This window comes from Caenorhabditis briggsae, assembly GCF_000004555.2.
Source record: "Caenorhabditis briggsae complete genome, chrX, whole genome shotgun sequence".
NCBI lineage: Eukaryota > Metazoa > Nematoda > Chromadorea > Rhabditida > Rhabditidae > Caenorhabditis > Caenorhabditis briggsae.
Window position 1 is genome coordinate 120,393 of NC_013491.2, and position 17,440 is coordinate 137,832.

Here is a 17,440-nt window from a genome sequence, read left to right on the forward strand (position 1 = left end):
ACGCTCTCTTCTCCCATCTGCTACTCTCGTAGTACCTCCCAGTCGTCTCATTATTCTCTTCTGCCTGATATTTTTCTCGTCAGCCGTCTCTAGAATTCTTCCGCTATTCGGGGTCGCAGGCGCATTGTATACAGCTGTCACTCTGTTTCCTTCCGATCTCTACCTCAACCCCGTCTTTTTCCTAGCCTCCCAAGAGAGAAGAATTGAGCGAGTGAGAGAAAGAAGAGACACATACACACTCACACGCACACACGCACGCGCACGCAAAGTTTGTGTACCCTGAAACACACATTCCATTGCATGATAGCTTGACTTTTTTTTGCCCTTTGACCTTTGTTCGGATTCGTTTTTTCACTCAAAATAGTATGAAATTTACAAACGTTATTCTTTGAGAACGTTTTTTACATGGTGTAGCTACTCAACTCAATTGAAGAATTTGTTAAATTGTGGATTAATCTCCGCAATTGATTTTTGCATCTGAACCCATTTTAATTTGCGGTTTAATTAACTCGACAACACATTTGTTTTTCTATAGAATAACGAAAAACCAACAAAAAAAAAAGAAAACATCATATGAAGTATTATTATGACATCAGCCGGAAATATTTGATGATGATAGAGACACAAGTGTTGCGTTGATTTGTTTTTCTGTTGTTTTAGTTTTTAGACAATTTCATAGTTTTAAGAATATGTTTTAGATAATCAGTAAACAAAAATAACTAAATGTTTTGTGAAATGGAGAACTTCCCTCGGTAAAAAATATATGTTCCAATCTTTTATATTTTCTATAACATGTGTTTTCACCAGTTTTGTGAATAAAGTTCATTTGTTTAAGTCCGTAACTTCTCGTTTTCTCGCTTTTCCAAAATCTTTTCTAAAATTGTTTATACTGAAAAAACAAATAAATATTTAAGGTCACTGTCATATTTACGTTTTTTGTTTATGCTGGTTTCGAGAAACCTTTGTTTTGTGTTTTCTACCAAGATGTAATATTAGGTTCAAGGCAGACGTCCTGTGTCTTGGAAATTTTCATCAGACTGGCCTGGCCCTGTGGTGAGCATGTTCGAGTTGATTAGTGGACATACCAAGAATTTTAGGGAGAGAAAGCAAGTCGCAATTTATTTACATGCTGCCTACTTACAGATTCCTTTCCTTTTCTTCATTCTATCTACTTCTATGTCTCTAGACCTCCGCCACCTTTTCGTTTCTTTCATGCTTTAACCTTGCTACCGTGTGTGCGGTCGGGTGAATGCGCGATCGCGCATTTCTCTCAGCAGAAAATGAGGGCGGCAGAGGTAAAATTCAAATGTATGTATGCATTCATTTGCGTGTGAGAGTGTGTGCATGAAACTCCCGCCGACACGAGTCACAATATATTTGCTCCCCTCGCTTCTTCTTTTTTTATTTCTAGTTTCTTGCCCTACTTTTCTTAGCATTTTCTTAACCTGGCTTCCAGCCGGTTTTTACACTTGACATGTTTACTTATTTTTTCAGCTTCTCCCGCGAACTCAAGCAAATTTACCAGAGTAGGCTATTCTTGGTTTAGTCTTGGCTTCTCTCTTAACTTATAATAAATTTTCTTTTGTTCCTTCCCGTTTTGATAATGCATTAAAATATTTTTAAATTCGTCTTATGTTGTCTCTTATTATAATAACTTTCTAGAAAATTCGTTTTTGCAGAAAACTCGAATTAGTAATTATAAGACTATCAACAAAACCGTTCAAAAAACCATGGAACAGATTGCTACTTCTTCGGAACATACAGAAAATTTTATGTCTGGTGAGTTCAATATTCTATTATTACTGACTTCAATTATCACTACTTTTAATTATAGAACATAACACAAGACAGTTTGAAGAAGATGGACATCCGCCACTAGAAACACGTCATTTAAACATGATTCACGAAGAACTAGAAAAACTGAACATATCAACCGATGTGATCAACAAAATGGAAGTTCAGTTGGATGCAGCAAGAGCAGATTTCAGGTTTGAAACTGAAATTTTATAGTTTTTATCTTTTGCAGAGAAACTATCTATTGCAGAGAAACTCAAGTTCAATGGTCAGAAAAACTTAAAGAGCTGTCAAAACAGTATTCTAGTCAAATCGCAAAAGCTCGCCCGTTTTACGAGTTGAAAGTTGAAGTGAGCGATACTTTATCGAACTTTTGATTCCTTTTTTATTTATTTGATTTTAAAACGGAAAATCTTGTTTTCAGGAAAGAAAACTCAGAGAAGAATCGCAAAAAGCAGCCGAAAGATTTGAACGGGCAACATCAATTCTTGCCATTGCGAAACAACAAGTTTCTTTGACTCAAGAGAGTCTTTCAAGACAAACATCTGTTCTTCCGGAGTGCCTTGAAGTAAGATAATACGTAAAACCTCCAAAACTCCAAGTTTTGTTGTTATCAGTTCGAAATCATTTTCCTCAACAACCAACCGTTTGGTTTTAGTAGAGAACCGTTAATTACACCTATAAATGTAAAACAGCTGGTCAAATAGCAAACTTGCCTACTATTATTGAACAAGAACCGCTAATTTCACCCAGATGTGCAAACAAACAGATCTAAACTTAACTTTTTAGGTGCTTAATCACCATATCCAGCGCGTTCGAGAGGTTGAGGAGGAGAGGACTGCTGCTGAGTCATTGCATGCAACAAAAGCACACACAATGCTCCATTTGGCAGAAAAAATACGTTCGATGGAAAAAGATAACCGGTAAGCTGTTCATCAAACTTTGAAATGTATCATAAAAATGATATCATGGATTTCAAAGCCAAACTCAGAAAACTAGCTTAAATTACTGTAACCAAAAAATTAACTATTTGAACAAAAACTGTTGGATTGGCTCTGAAGCAGATTTTACTTTTTTTTTGGCTCGTTATTACTAATGCAAAAAATTTTGATGAAAAAAGGAACAGTGTTCTCGAAATCCTAAAATTTTCAGTTATGCCATCAAAAAATCCCGGTTGTACTTTGAAAAGAGGCTGGAGTTCACAAAAATATTGGAAGCTCAGAAAACCACCATTCTTTGCTTAGAAGCAGAAGTCCGCCAGAAGAAAAACGATTACACAACTTCTTTAAGAAATTTGGAAAGGATCAGTGAAAGAATACATGAGGAAAGGTCAACTGGATCTTTGGAGAGCGGAGTCTCATCCGACCAGGAAGACAGACAAGAAGATTGTAGGAACTGCACTAATTTACCCGGTAACCCACCACCGTATGCTCCAACTGCTCCACCTCCGTATGAAGATAAATATATCATTGATAAGGTAATTTGCACTGAAATTGGGTTTTCAAAAATAGTGTTCATTTAGGACGACGACTCTATAGTGCTTAACATGATGAAAGCTGAACAGGAAGAAGAGAGTGAGAAGAGGAATTCAAAATCACTAGGTTCCGGAGTTATTTTGCTAGCACAACAGCTTATTGGCAACGGAATCTCCAATGAGAAACATGTGATTTCTCCAACTAGGTATTTCTTTTAGAGAAAAAGCTAAAACGCTGATTTGGTCACACTTTAGACATGTTGACGAAGCGGACATCAGCTACCACACTCGACCGATTGGACTCTCTGACGGATCGGACAATTCCGAAGTTTCGTCATTAGCATCGTTCAACATTGGTGACGACGACACCGTTTCTAAAATGCTCATGAGTCACTCTGAGCTCATTAAAGTGATTAAAAAACCTTTAGAACAAACGCGAATCCGTCATATTTTCAGGATATCGAGCTTGCCACCGATCGTGTTGGACACATTCTCAAACCGACCTTCAAAAGTGTATCTAATGTCCATGAAGCGTGAAATCTCGAAATAGATGCTGACTTCATCGTGATTGCCGTTCTTTTCTAATGCTATTCTTGTCTCATCTCTGTTTGAATGCTACCTTATCTCATACCTTTTCGACTCTGGTGAAATGGAAATACTTGTAGCGAAAGATTCTAGCGAGTCTCGGGTGGATGTCCTCAACTGTTCTTTGTCGAATTTCTTCCATACTTCTTTTAACCTACTTGCCTGAGTAATACTTCGTGTTCATTTTTTTGTATTTAAATATTTCAGAAAACCGCACAACTATTATGAAAAGTTAAAATACCAGTGTTCAAATAGTTTCTGAATATTCATACAACAATCAAAACATTTTTTATGGGACAAACGATAAATAACAAAGAAAAAAGGAAAGCAGTGGTTTTAATTTCACATGTATACGTTTGGCCTATTTATGTCGGATTTAATGTTCATGGAGTTTTTCGTTTAATCTGAAAGTTACAAAGACAATTTTTTTGATAAATTTGCCAACACCTCTGTGGAATCATGACGATGGGCAATTTTTCAAAGAGTGGGGTATTTTTAAACTCAGCATCTTGCTTTCAGAAATCACCTCGACCGGAAAAAAGTAACACCTCACGATAAAATGTGAGAATTTCTGACAGCTTTTAAAATATTAACTCATATATCACTTTTAATTATCATCGATATCACGCTTTTTACATATTTATATATTGTATTCAAAATAATCGCGCGGGTGAACGAGTAAAAAAACGTGTAGAGAGTCTCCAAACCTGTAGAGGAGCTGTAGAGACGCAAACATTTTTACTCTTTCACCCGCGCGATTGTTTTGAATAGACAATATCGGTCTTCATTTTTATGTATAGAAGACTAAGAGCGGAATGCTTCTTATTTATCAATACCTCTTCCCGCCAATTTCTCAGTTAGAGAAATCCCAATTCCAAGAGAGAAAAAGGGAGCAACACATCACTGGCGAAACAACACGGACGCTTTACACTGGATTGCCAAGATCTGCCCGAGGGTGACTCTCCTCTCTCCCACCGCTCCACTATCTGCGATACTTCATTCTGTACACTGTTCGACTTTGCGATCGGTTCTGCCCTCTCTCCAGGATCAACACACTGTTCCCAAGGCAAAACTGGTGTCTTAGGAAAGGGGGCGGCCGGCTATTGAGCAGCAATTCAGAGTCTGAGTCTCGTGATATGTGCAAAGAATCCCCAAAACCCGGGAACTGAATCTTATATGAAACAATTTTTGCATCTGATTTTTTGTTGCCTTTTTGAGAATTTTGATTTTGAAGCCCCTATTGTTTTTTTTGTTTATTAAACTCAATAGTTTCAATCCCTGATTTTTGGAATTCAAAAATGTTCTCAGCGCCAATCTTTGTCTGAAATAGAAAACAGTTATATAAAGTTTCTCATTGAGCTTGTCGCCTTGGCCGGACCGGCTGCCAAAAGCTTGATAATAATTTGCCTGATCATTTACTTTTTATATTTTACATTTAAGACTATTGGCAACTGATACCATATAACTTGGCAAGTGCTGAAATTTGAAAATAATCAAAAAAGATTATCTTTCTAGGAAAAAAAAAGCTAGAGACCAGAAAAAAGTCAACAGAAAAAAAACCCGGTCTAAACATCTATGCCCGTTTTCTTTTTGCCTTAGATTCCTTTTAACGATTTTATCCTGGTTTTGACTTGGAGGCGAAGTATGCAAACTTCTGAATTTAACTTGATTATCTTGCTTTCAAAGTTAACAATCCTTCTTTCACAAGAACATTGGAAACAAGTTAAAGGACCAAAAATATAAAGAGAGCAAAATATTACTTTACATACATTTATTTGGTTGTTAAAAACATTTCGTAATTTTTACATCTTCATTAGTCATCCTCAAGATTTCAAAACGATTTGTTCAGAAAACGTCAGAAACCAGGAGAAGGGCGTCACTTGTTGTCTCTCCTCCCACGCACAAAACAACTGCACCTTTTTTTCATTTATCTTTTTGTTTTTGAGACTGGTTCATGAAATCTTTTCTAAGCTATTGTCGTCCTGTTAATTTTCCATTGTCTCAGTGAAGTTTTTCAGAAACTATGTCGTGGTCGGATATTATCAATAATAACCTAATCGGGTCCGGTAACGTTAGCAAAGCCGCCATTCTTGGTTTTGACGGGGCTATCTGGGCTAAGAGTGATAATTTCAATGTAAGTTTTAATAGTTTTTTAAATGAAAATGTAGTGAATTCTTTAATGGTCAAATGCAAATTTGCCATTCATGAAAAATTATACATTTAATTTTATCTAAACTTTTTCAGCTCGCCACTGAAGAAGCAATTGCAGCTGGAAAAGCTTTCTCCGCTCTGGTTAGTAACTATTTTCTGACTTTGTTACAATCTCTGATTTACAGGATGCTCTTCTCGGCACTGGACTCCGTTTGGAAGGACAAAAGTTTTTGGTCCTTAACGCTGATGAGGACAGAGTGATTGGAAAGCAAGGTGGATCTGGGTTCTTCATTTAAAAACTACCAAAGGTGTGTGAATTCTGCTCAAATTATTTTACTTGTTTTAATATTTTCAGCTGTCATCATATCAATTTACGAGAAAGGACTCCAGCCAGAAATGTGCAGCAAGACCACCGGAGCTCTTGCCGATTATTTCAAGAGCATTGGATACTGAGCGCCAACGGGACACACATGTCATTTGCCTTTTTGCCATTGATGCTTGCAATTTTGTCACAAAACTCTTTTCTTTTCCATCATCTACTCGATTTGACGAGTATTTATTATTATAATGTTGAAGTACTATAAAAGTTTTCGATGGATTGATAAAATATATAAAATGCAATAAACAAACACCAAAATCAAGAATGATATGGAAAATATATTTGAGATGAGGTCATGTTGTAAAGCTTCTGAATCGGGTCAGCATAAGTTTTGGCTTCTGGTGATTCCGCCTCATCACCTTCCAAGTCTGGAAAACAGCCAGTTCTTACGATTTCAAAAATGTGAAATAACAAGATCAACTATCATTGGTCTCTAAACTCACTTATCACAGATTCTTCCTCATCATCTGAACTTCTGATATCCTCCGTACTTCTTCCTTCACTGCCAGGTCCATGTTTAAAGACGTCTCCAGAATCACCGTCCTTTTTATTCATTTTCTTTATTTTTGCTCTTTGATTTTGAAACCACACTTGGACAACACGCACACTGAGTCCTGTCTCATTAGCTAGTTGTTCGCGCACCTGTAATGAAACATTTTATACAAAATTTAAAATAAAATATACTAACCTTTCTGCTGGGTTTCGAACTTCTTTCGAATGCTGTCTTGAACTGTCTTCTTTGCTGAGCATTCAGTATAGTGCGTGGGCGTTTTGGAGTTTTCCGGTGAATCTCAGATTGTACTGCGTCGTCTAACATCGACTCGGAACCTGTGAAAGTTTGATAATGAGAGGTTGGTCAATAATTATTCTAGGTGTTACTTGTTCCAAAATCACACATCGCTTGATAGTCATTTCGGCAAAACACTTCGCCATCAAAGACATGATATTCGTCTCCCTAAATGCGGTTTTATTTCCTTTTTTGCATTCTCTGTATCTACTCACTAAGTTGAATGGTCCTTGACAAGAACAGCAGTTGAAGCATTGGGCGTGATAGTACATATAATGAACGCGATGCACGATGTCGGTTGAAGAAAGTACTGTCATACATCTTCGACAACGTTTTCCAAATAACCTGGTAATGAATTACATAATTTTGTTTATGAGTTTGAGAAGCCACGCCAATAACCTATAACTACTAGTGAGCCTCCAAGTAAAACAAAAAACCAGATAAAAGTTTCAACTTCATATCTGCGAATTACTATTCAGTACGGTGTTGAATGTGTTTCAATATGATCCGACATAAAAGCAATCTTTCCGGATTCTGTATGTTTTCTTGTTGCGAATTTGTGCATTTCAAATTTTGGTTCACTGCAATTTCTCATATCTTCTCCACCCGCAACGTCTAAAACGCTTGGAGCGAAATTTACGAATCCTGAACAAACAAAACGAATACGGTAGCTGCCAGGTTTTCATTCTGGTAATTCCCATTTCGCGCATCTGCTTTTCTATTTGCAAATCGTAAATTTGAAAAATTGGAGATATAAGAAAATTCTTTTTAGAATCCGAGCTGAATAAATTTTTGGATATATTGAATGACTCTTTTCAGGTGGCCATGTCAAGGGTTCACTTCATCCGCTACTAATCCCACACATATTTGTTGCTATAATCTCACTCTATGATTGCGACTCAAGTGCCAATCTTTACGCGGATTACCATGTTCTGGTGTATAACCTAAGAAGATAGGGAACCCTTACAAATTGCACCGTCCAAAAGTCAACAGAACGTAAATAACTAGTTAGATTGGTATCTCAAGGACTTCTCTCAGAACATGAGGAATAGTTGAATTAATAGGCATTAAGTAATGAGTTGCACGCAACTTCTTTTGAAAACTTACATTTGATGGTCGTGTTCACAATAGATGTTGCCATGTCGTGAGAAGCACTTTTTCAAGGAGCTGAGAGACAACTGGCAACAGTAGCATCGTAGACAAGTTTCGTGATAACTTTCGTCCATTACCTGGAAATGGATGTTCTTTTCTCATCATATCTGCATGGATATGAATAACAATATGTTCGTTTTTTCAAGTCCTGCCAATTGATAAAACATAATACGATACTTCTCATCTTATTTTAGGTTCGAAACTAATTGCATCACAGCAAGAATTGTGAAACTCTTGCAATTGGATATACTAAAAATGTTTTCTTCAAAATACAAACTTTTCAAATGAACTACTTTATTCTACGAAAATGGGACACAAAATTTACTCACCCTGTATATATACCGATCTTTGATTTGACACCCACAACCAGAACACAATTTGTCTTCCGTTGTGCTAGACGTTTTCGCTAAAAGGATACTCATCAAAAGGAATAAGTTTTGGGCTTTATAAGGTGCTTCATCAGGCTTGTAAAGCTCGTCTCTCGCCTTATGAAACCTTATGAAAGATTGAAAGAATTATTGGCATATTATTTTCATAGAATTCTAAGACTCACAAATATTGGTGGGCGATCCATCTTTGATAATGATCCCCGAACCAAGTGAAGGTTGATCCAAGTCAACAATATCGCAATCTCTGAAATATATGCAAAATAAAAAAAAAACCAAGCGAGTAAGATAAGATATACAATTCTTAATTGAAAAAAAAAACTTTTGAAATTTTCTGAAATTAAAAAAAGAAATATTCAATTTAGAAACTCCTGTCACTCACCTTTCCATCCCGGATAGATAAACGATGCAGACCATGTAATTCGGCTTTGATGCGTTGGCTTGCTCTCCCCCTATGGACAGAAGGGTTATCTTGAATAAAAAAATGGGGCGGAGTCGGATTGGGAGAGGAATAAACACAGCATGAGCTTCCAGGAGGGATACTGTAGACTGAGGTTGGGTTGTATGGCACCAACGAATGACGTTAAAGAGGATGCGTTTGAGTGAATGGTGGCAGTGGAAAACGGAAGGAGAGGAGAACCACCCTCTTCTAAAAGCTTATTGAAATGGTTGAAGATGTGCAATATTGGACGAGAGGAAGAGCCAAACGAATGAACATGGGTGACGGACGGAAAAAGCAGGTGGGTAATATTCATCGAAAACACTTATCTTGTTTTTATCAGACGAATACGGATTTTTCAGGTAGGGTCGAACCAAATAATTCGAGAAATTTAATGAAACTATCATCAAAATACCTTATTTCCTTCATGCGATCAAAACATGTATTAACTAGAGCTGAATTGTTAATTTGACAACTAGTTGACAATTAAGTGTGTTATGCAGAAAATGTTCTATTATGAGAGGATCATAAACATTATCAACTCTGATTGTCAACTGTCACATCTGTTTTTTCCATTGTGGAATACGGTAACGTGGGTGCAAAATGAATAACTTCATAAACCCAATATATTTGTATGACAATTGAAAGCTTTCATATCCATGTTTTTAATATTGCAAAGTTTTGAATCAAAAAAATTATTATGAAAAAAACGGGACGAGAGGTTTTTGCAGAACAGAGCAAAGCCAAATTCTTGGATATGCCACTTACTAATACTCAACGGTAATGTTTTGGACAATAAACAATATCAAACGTGACAAAGACTGTCATAAACTTCTCCTGACAGTAAGCCAATCCTTACACTCACCTTCTCCAGGCTTTTTCCTTTTACTTTCTTCACAAGATGCCGACATGGTTCCTTTGTGCAACGGTAAGAAAAAACGCATCTTGATTAATAAGAGTGTATGTGTCATTCCTATACTCAAAGCACAGTCACCCCTCCAACACAAACAATATGGTTGGAGGAATCCATACTTTTTTCAGATCTCTAATTAGACAGAAAATGTCTGGAAACATTGGTAAACTTGGTTGAAAGATGTGAAAATCGGCAATTTGCTAAAAATCGAAAAAAAAGGATATCAGAATCCTACAGTTGTACGAACAATCGAATGGACAAAAAACTTAGAGTTCTGAACCAAACCGGAAATTTGACTAGTGGAAGTTACAAAACAAGAAAATAGATATTTTCTTTCGCATATTTTCTTTGTTTTCCAGGTGACAAAAACTGCAGCTCCTCCACAATAGCAGAACTCTGTGGTTAGCCTACAATACTTCTCTTCATCAATCATTATCGTATCTTGTTTAGTAACCGTTTTAATTTATGACTCCTTTTTGACATTTTCTGTCCAGCCCATCTCCTCCCAGCTGGGTGGTACAAAAACCAAACATCTGCCTGTGTGTGCGCGAAAATATGCCACACGCCCGTGGTCGTATTATTATGTTTACTGTATTGCAACTGTCACCGAGGCAACTCATATTTACGTAATACATCTCACGATTCGAATATAACACTCCGTATTGTTATACTGTTATTCATTGGAAAATTTAAAGCAATACAGTCAGGCACCCATAAAAAGACTGGGGCCATCTTGGCACTACGAATTTTATTTGAATATTTATGATAACCATCCAGTGTTTTTTTTGCAAAATAAAAACGCGCAGAAGAAATTGTCGCTTGAAAATGCACAGTCTATTTAGAATACAAATTTGAAAGTCTGTTTTTGTATTTAAAAATATGAAGTGCACAACTTCGTCTTATTCTCGAAATCCATCGAGATTTGTGTTCCTATCGAAAAATGTTGTCGTTCGCTTTTTCTGTTTCTTCTGGTGCTCTTTTTTCGCGATCCAAGAATTCTTTCACAAATGTTTTTACATTTTCATCACAGTTGGCCACGATCCAGTTTTTCAATTTGCAGAACAATGTCCATCATTTGTAGCAATTGAGATACCGTAACCACTCTAATAGAAAACCACCAAAACTGTTAACGTTAACTCTCATATAGTTACTCATATATCTCGGTTCCTCTGAAAAATATAGAAAAGTAGTCCACTGACAAAATGTTTACCATTAAATCAAAACTATTTCACTGGTTGACCACTTTCTGATTTTTTTACAGGAACCAAAATATACGGAATATTAAATAATGCTTTATTTTTCAATTTAACCTGCGAAACCACAGTTCTCAAAAAAGTACTACTTATGTATGATAATGCACCCAAATCTTATCCTGATTTCCATCACAGCTTCACAATTCAAATACTGGTATCAAAATATTATAATTTCAAAAATGATTTCTTCAGAATACGATAAAATAGAATTAAAATTTTTAACTAATTCAAAAGTTACCGTAAAGCTTATTAGAGAACATTTTCTTAACTAAATAAGTTTTGAACTAATTCACGTACTTTATTATTTCATGTTTTGATACATATTACAGCAACCAATTCAACAAACGTTGACCACACGGAGGGCATTTCAGATAAAAGTTCTCAGGTTATATCAAAATGACATCATTCTTCATATTATTTTTTGTTTCATAGTTTAATTCAAAAAATGATTTTTCTCAGCTTTTCATGTGCAGAAACTCGTCATTTATAATCGTCCTATAACAAATACACATTTTTCCCGGTTCTGACTAACTGAAGGCATTCTCACTTCCCACACAATAAAGTGATTTTGCTATTTGTCGTCTTCAATTGTTGGCGGTGTTCTTTTTGACGTAGATGGTAAAGGTTGTAAAAGCCAAAAGTCATTGTCTGGATATATTCACTGAAGTGTGTCGCCACGCAAATGTGAAGAAAAAAAGTCATCTGACGTGAAAAACTTCTGAAAAATGTGCTTCACTTGTTTTTTTAATGTGGTTTCACTCCAAAATGTATATAGACACTTTTGGAAAGGCGCCTCAAGTTAGAAAATATCAAAAGTAAGCTGATGGACTAGCACGCCTCACTTCACTTTCCTGTGTCTCCTGGGACCATTAAATGTGAAGAGTAAAGAAGAAGGGAAACGGAAAGAAGGGGAAGCTCGGTGAAGTAGGGACCAGAAGACTCTATGAGAAACAGAGATAGTGCCAAAAAAAAGGGATGCGGAGAGGAGTGAGCGCCTCGTCTCCCACTTCGTTTTCTTTTCCTACTGCTTCAGATGCTGCCGAGCTCCTCTGTGGCTTTCGTCGTAGTAAAGCATAGCAGGAGACGGGACAGAAGAAAAAGAAGAAGAAAGTAAAGAAAGAAGAAGAGATGTGCATCGATTGTGTGCTCCGCGTCTTCCCAAGCTGCTGGACGGAGCCCACGGCATGTGGAGCACGCTTTTCTTTCAAGGCTCCACATATTGCTTTTATTACTACGAGCTTTGTCTATTGAAGAAACCACAAAATTTCATTTTCTCACGCGAGCGCCCCAACTATTTTTTTCTTTTTTTTCTGCATTCTTTTCATTTCTATCCTTCTATTCATTTTTGATTTAAAATATTCATAGATTCTCAGAGACCTTCTGAATGCATCAACGCATTTTTCAGCTAGCTATCTACCAATGGATTCTTTATAATGAAACTTTAAAATGAATTTCAGGCATTTTCCGAATTAGTTTAAATAATATTTTCGCGGATGAACACTTCTCAATCCGCTCTCTTTGCAGTTATTCCGGGTATAATTCCAAATAGATTCCCGTTATGAAACTGAGGCGTTTTCATGCAAGTTTTCTTTTGAAAATAGTAATTTGCGAGAAACTAAAATAAGAATTGCGTTCCAAAAATGTTAGAAAACATCTATGATTTATCTTTCCTCTTCCTTTTTTGGGGCTAACTTTTCGTTTCTTTTTTCTGCCTCTCTTTTTTCTTTCCGTCTCCTTCCTCACATTCTTTATTCTGAAGCTCTTTTCACTCTTTCGGAAAAGCTCTCCTTTTTCTTTTCATCGTAGTCGCCGTCGTTTTCGCTTTTCGCCAAAGTGGGTGGAGCATTGGAACTGCAGAGAGGTCCACACTCCCTTTTCCCCTATTGAATTACTCTGAGCTGCGAAGCGTAGCCTACGACTTAGCCCCAAAGTCAGTTCTTTCTCCACTCTATCTCAAATTCTTTCTTTTTTCGTTCTTGTTGCATTCAAAAAAAAATGCTGTGAATCCAATAACAGGAGAAATTCTGCGTTTGAATTAATCAGAAGCTTAACGAGCTTCAAATTATTTAGCACCATTTTCCGACTGAAAAAAATGAAATAAAACTGAATTCATGGTTTTCTTCATTCTATAATGCTTTTCTCATTTGAAAATTTCCCTAGCCTTCTCAGTTTTTGCAGGTTAATGTCAAACAAGGAAAGAACAGAACCTCAGTGGGTGACGCCGTCGTCTAATCAGGTATCACAGCAAGTGCGTGTTTCATTCACAGTTTTAAAACTCCCTATCACTCACACACACTGTACCTTTTATGAATTCTATCTTCTTTCCAATCTGTTCGTCGCATGAACCTACGTGATCTAGAATGTGCAAAATTCAATTAACACTGCTTGTTTTTGTGTTTTTTCTTACAGATGCATATGGAAAAAGTAATCGGTAAAAGAAAATATTGTCTAGAGTCTGGCTTCAAAATACAACACTATGTCGACAGAAATTTGAATTTTTAAAAGCTTTGATGCTTCTGCACTTCACACATGAGTTGGTCTAGTCGGTTGGTCACGTCAGAAGTTTGACGCTGAACTGGTTACACTTTGGAATAATTAGTTTCCTCCGGAGTGAAAGAGAAAAAGAAGAGACGGCCTCGTCTTTTTCTGTGGCACATGAAAGAAGAGAGACGTTGAATTTTAAATTTCAAATTTGCGTGACTAACTTTAATTCCTCACGTTTTGAAATAGGAAACTCTGACAAACGTTAAGACTGAAATTGTTCACTAAGTGGAAATGAATTACATAATATGCGCACACGGCCACATTTTTCAGGATGTACCACCTGATTATGAGACAATCGGCACAATTTTCGGATACGCTCTACAAGCACTCTCCTGGCTTCTCATCTTCGTCACATTCCCATTTTCTATGTGTGTCTGCTTAAAAGTAGGCTTTTTGACAGAATACAGTGGAATCTAATTTTTGCAATTTTAGGTAATCAAAGAATACGAAAGAGTGGTCATCTTCCGTATTGGTCGTTTGGTGTTTGGTGGGGCCCGTGGTCCAGGAATGATCTTTATCATTCCTTGCATTGACACTTACCGGAAGATCGATCTTCGGTATGTTACCTCCTCCAAGCAAATATTAGAACAACAATAGTTATGTTTTCAGTGTTGTCTCTTACGCTGTCCCACCACAGGAAATTCTCTCAAAAGACTCTGTAACTGTATCCGTCGACGCTGTTGTCTACTTCCGTACCTCCGACCCAATTGCTTCCGTCAACAACGTTGACGATGCCATTTACTCTACCAAACTTCTTGCTCAGACCACATTGAGAAACGCTTTAGGTTTGTATGAATAGAAAAGAACGGCGAGTAGAGAAAAAATTACCTCATTTCAGGAATGAAAACTTTAACGGAAATGCTTACTGAACGTGAGGCTATTGCTCAACTCTGCGAGACTATCCTTGACGAGGGAACGGAACATTGGGGTGTTAAGGTTAGTGATCATAAGCCCCGGTATTCAAAAATGTAAAAACAAAATTCTCATGGATACTATATTACGGTTGTAGGCTCAAGTAAATATGGTACAAGAGGGTTGCTTAAGTTTATATACAAAAAACTCAAATAAAACTCAAACTCAGCATTATGAAACATTTTGACGAGGAATGAGCTTGCATTATTAACGAATGTTGTCCCAATTCTCATTTCCGCGTTACAGGTAGAACGTGTCGAAGTGAAAGACATTCGTCTCCCGCAACAACTTACACGTGCTATGGCCGCCGAAGCCGAAGCTGCCCGAGAGGCTCGAGCCAAAGTGGTGGCAGCTGAAGGAGAACAGAAAGCGTCGCGCGCTCTCAAAGAAGCAGCTGATGTCATTCAAGCCAATCCGGTGGCTCTTCAGCTTCGTCACTTGCAGGCACTCAACAGCATCGCGTAAGTGATACACTTCTACACACACTGCATAAAAACTTTGGAATGTGTGAAAAAATAATCAAACACAATTTACAGCGCTGAACACAACTCGACCATCGTTTTCCCAGTACCAGTAGAAATGTTCGGAGCCTTCATGAAAAAAGACCAATAATTTTTCAGACTTTTTTTTCTACTCATTTTTTTGATAATGTACAACTCCCGATTCCTTTTTCTTTCCTCTAATTGTTCCCTGTTTTTGAGATTTGCACACACTGACATACTCTTTCAAACCGCGCCAAAAACAAACTTAATTCCGATTTGCAATTGCCATTACACTTTTTTTCGATAACTCTTCATTCGTCTAATCTTTAGTTCACAGTTTATGAATAAAGCATTTATTTATTGTAATAATTTTAGAATTAAGTCACGTCTTACGGATGTAAAGAGCAAATAAGATCACATGGAACGGCAAAACTGTGAATAATGATAGGGGTTTTTTTCATGGTTATCATAATACGGCTCAAAGTTTGAAACAGAGAAGTTGGGTCAGTTTGATATATCCATGGTAAGAGCCTGGACAATCCATGGATCTGCTTTGGAGCCTTCCTTGAATTCTTCTCTAGTCAGCTGACCATCCAGATTCTGAAAATTGAACAAATGAGTTGAATCCGTTTGACTGATTTACCTTGTCCATATTTGTGAAAATTTTCTCAACGCGTTTTTGAGGAGTATCTTCGTCTTTTGGCAATTCCAGCATGTTACCAATCATACTGGAATTTTATGAAAACTAATGTGACAATATTGTTTTGTTATCTTGATACCTATAAATTGCATCAACAATGTCTGCCATCTCGTCTTTGGTAATGAATCCATCTTTGTCTACATCGTACAGCGAGAACGCCCCTGGAATTAAAATTTTTCAGATGAATAGCGTGATTGATTTCTTTACAATCCAGTTTTTCGTCTAGTGTTCCACGCGACGTGATGGATAATGCTGCAATGAACTCGCTGAAGGAAATATGACCATCCTGAAATCATAATTGGTGTATTATAATATTTTTGAGCTTCAACTTGCATGATTATCATCGAAAACATTGAAAACAAATGACGCAAACTTTGATGGATCTCCGTTGGGGAAAAACTGTTTGTAAATTCCTTGAAATTCTTCCATTTTCAGCTCACCACTCGGGCAGTCGCGAACAAAATCCTTGTACCATTTTTTCAGTTCTTTTCGGGAGACTGAAAAATCTAACAGTTGATATAGTTCTAAAATGTATTATTGAAAATACAACTTTTACATAATCATGGTTTAAAACAATGGAAAAAAACAACTTACAGTATGTCGCACTTTCAAGCGTTTGCAACTCTTCTGGTGTTAGTTTTTTATTTGCTTTCTTCTTTGTCTGCGTTTTGCTGTGCGATATCCCCATGATATTGCCTGATAAATTTTGTAAGCTAGAGCTCCGTTTTTTTGCTCTGCACCTCGTTTCTATCAATGAACAACTGCTTCTATTTTCATCAACACAACGGGATGGGTCACAACACCAACACGAGATTTTCTTGTTTTGCCGTGCTGTCGTCTTATTTGTTGGCCTGTCAGGTAAGATATATTATCAGGATAAACAAATGTGAAGAAAAAAACAGAGTTAATCAAATTTTGTAGAAACATAGACGAAAATATACAAAATGAAAAAAAAACAGGGGAGTGGTAGTCTGGTTCACATTCGTCTCAACATATGCTTTGGACCATGAAAACATGTAAAAATAAAACATTTTTGGATAATAATTTTTCAAATTAGAGGATATGGACGTGACTGAACAAAAAATCAGAATTTGAAAAGTAAACTGAAAAAACAAGATGAAAACGATACTCATTCACAGCGGTCGAAAAACTCTCACTAAGAAAAATATACCATTTTCATGAGTCTGATGTTTTTCAGCTTCTTCCTTGTTTTTTTTCTAAACTGATGGCATTATAAATTGAGTTAGGGAGGGATAGTCAAGGCAATCATGGAACGAGGCAATTTGGTAAATCTCATTTAGAAGTTTCAGAATTGGATTACTCAAAACAAAACCATTTTAAAAACTTTTGAAACGGTGGAAACAAGATAATTTGGAAAAAGTTACTTCGAGACCCGATATCTGAAAACCACCGCCTAGTAAGATCACATCTTTCCAGAGCAAGTTATCCTCTTCATATGCTCACTTGTCCCAGCATCATTTAGATTTTA

The 17,440-nt window shown here is 36.8% G+C and overlaps 5 protein-coding genes across 5 annotated transcripts; 3 read left to right on the forward strand and 2 right to left on the reverse strand.

The window, feature by feature from the left end:
- Positions 1–1,730: 1,730 nt before the first annotated feature.
- Positions 1,731–3,805, forward strand: CBG08062 (the record flags this gene model as incomplete). Its single annotated transcript, XM_045238666.1, has 9 exons — positions 1,731–1,779; positions 1,835–1,988; positions 2,045–2,144; positions 2,219–2,362; positions 2,584–2,717; positions 2,947–3,271; positions 3,317–3,474; positions 3,524–3,677; positions 3,725–3,805. The coding sequence occupies 9 exons, from the start codon at positions 1,731–1,733 to the stop codon at positions 3,803–3,805; spliced, it is 1,299 nt and encodes a 432-aa protein (XP_045093647.1).
- A 2,071-nt stretch (positions 3,806–5,876) lies between these two features.
- Cbr-pfn-3 lies at positions 5,877–6,457 on the forward strand (the record flags this gene model as incomplete). Its single annotated transcript, XM_045238667.1, has 4 exons — positions 5,877–5,987; positions 6,098–6,145; positions 6,190–6,277; positions 6,360–6,457. 4 exons carry the CDS (start codon positions 5,877–5,879, stop codon positions 6,455–6,457), a joined length of 345 nt encoding a protein of 114 aa, XP_045093648.1.
- A 184-nt stretch (positions 6,458–6,641) lies between these two features.
- Positions 6,642–8,396, reverse strand: Cbr-lim-6 (the record flags this gene model as incomplete). Its single annotated transcript, XM_002643156.1, has 6 exons — positions 6,642–6,751; positions 6,827–7,025; positions 7,072–7,211; positions 7,263–7,338; positions 7,386–7,515; positions 8,278–8,396. 6 exons carry the CDS (start codon positions 8,394–8,396, stop codon positions 6,642–6,644), a joined length of 774 nt encoding a protein of 257 aa, XP_002643202.1.
- A 5,099-nt stretch (positions 8,397–13,495) lies between these two features.
- Positions 13,496–15,381, forward strand: Cbr-unc-1 (the record flags this gene model as incomplete). The annotated part of the gene is made up of 7 exons (XM_002643157.1): positions 13,496–13,549; positions 14,128–14,241; positions 14,290–14,414; positions 14,467–14,642; positions 14,696–14,793; positions 15,016–15,230; positions 15,306–15,381. 7 exons carry the CDS (start codon positions 13,496–13,498, stop codon positions 15,379–15,381), a joined length of 858 nt encoding a protein of 285 aa, XP_002643203.1.
- A 374-nt stretch (positions 15,382–15,755) lies between these two features.
- Cbr-ncs-3 lies at positions 15,756–16,639 on the reverse strand (the record flags this gene model as incomplete). Its single annotated transcript, XM_045238668.1, has 5 exons — positions 15,756–15,851; positions 15,895–15,979; positions 16,031–16,112; positions 16,281–16,448; positions 16,546–16,639. The coding sequence occupies 5 exons, from the start codon at positions 16,637–16,639 to the stop codon at positions 15,756–15,758; spliced, it is 525 nt and encodes a 174-aa protein (XP_045093649.1).
- Between the last annotated feature and the right edge of the window lie 801 nt (positions 16,640–17,440).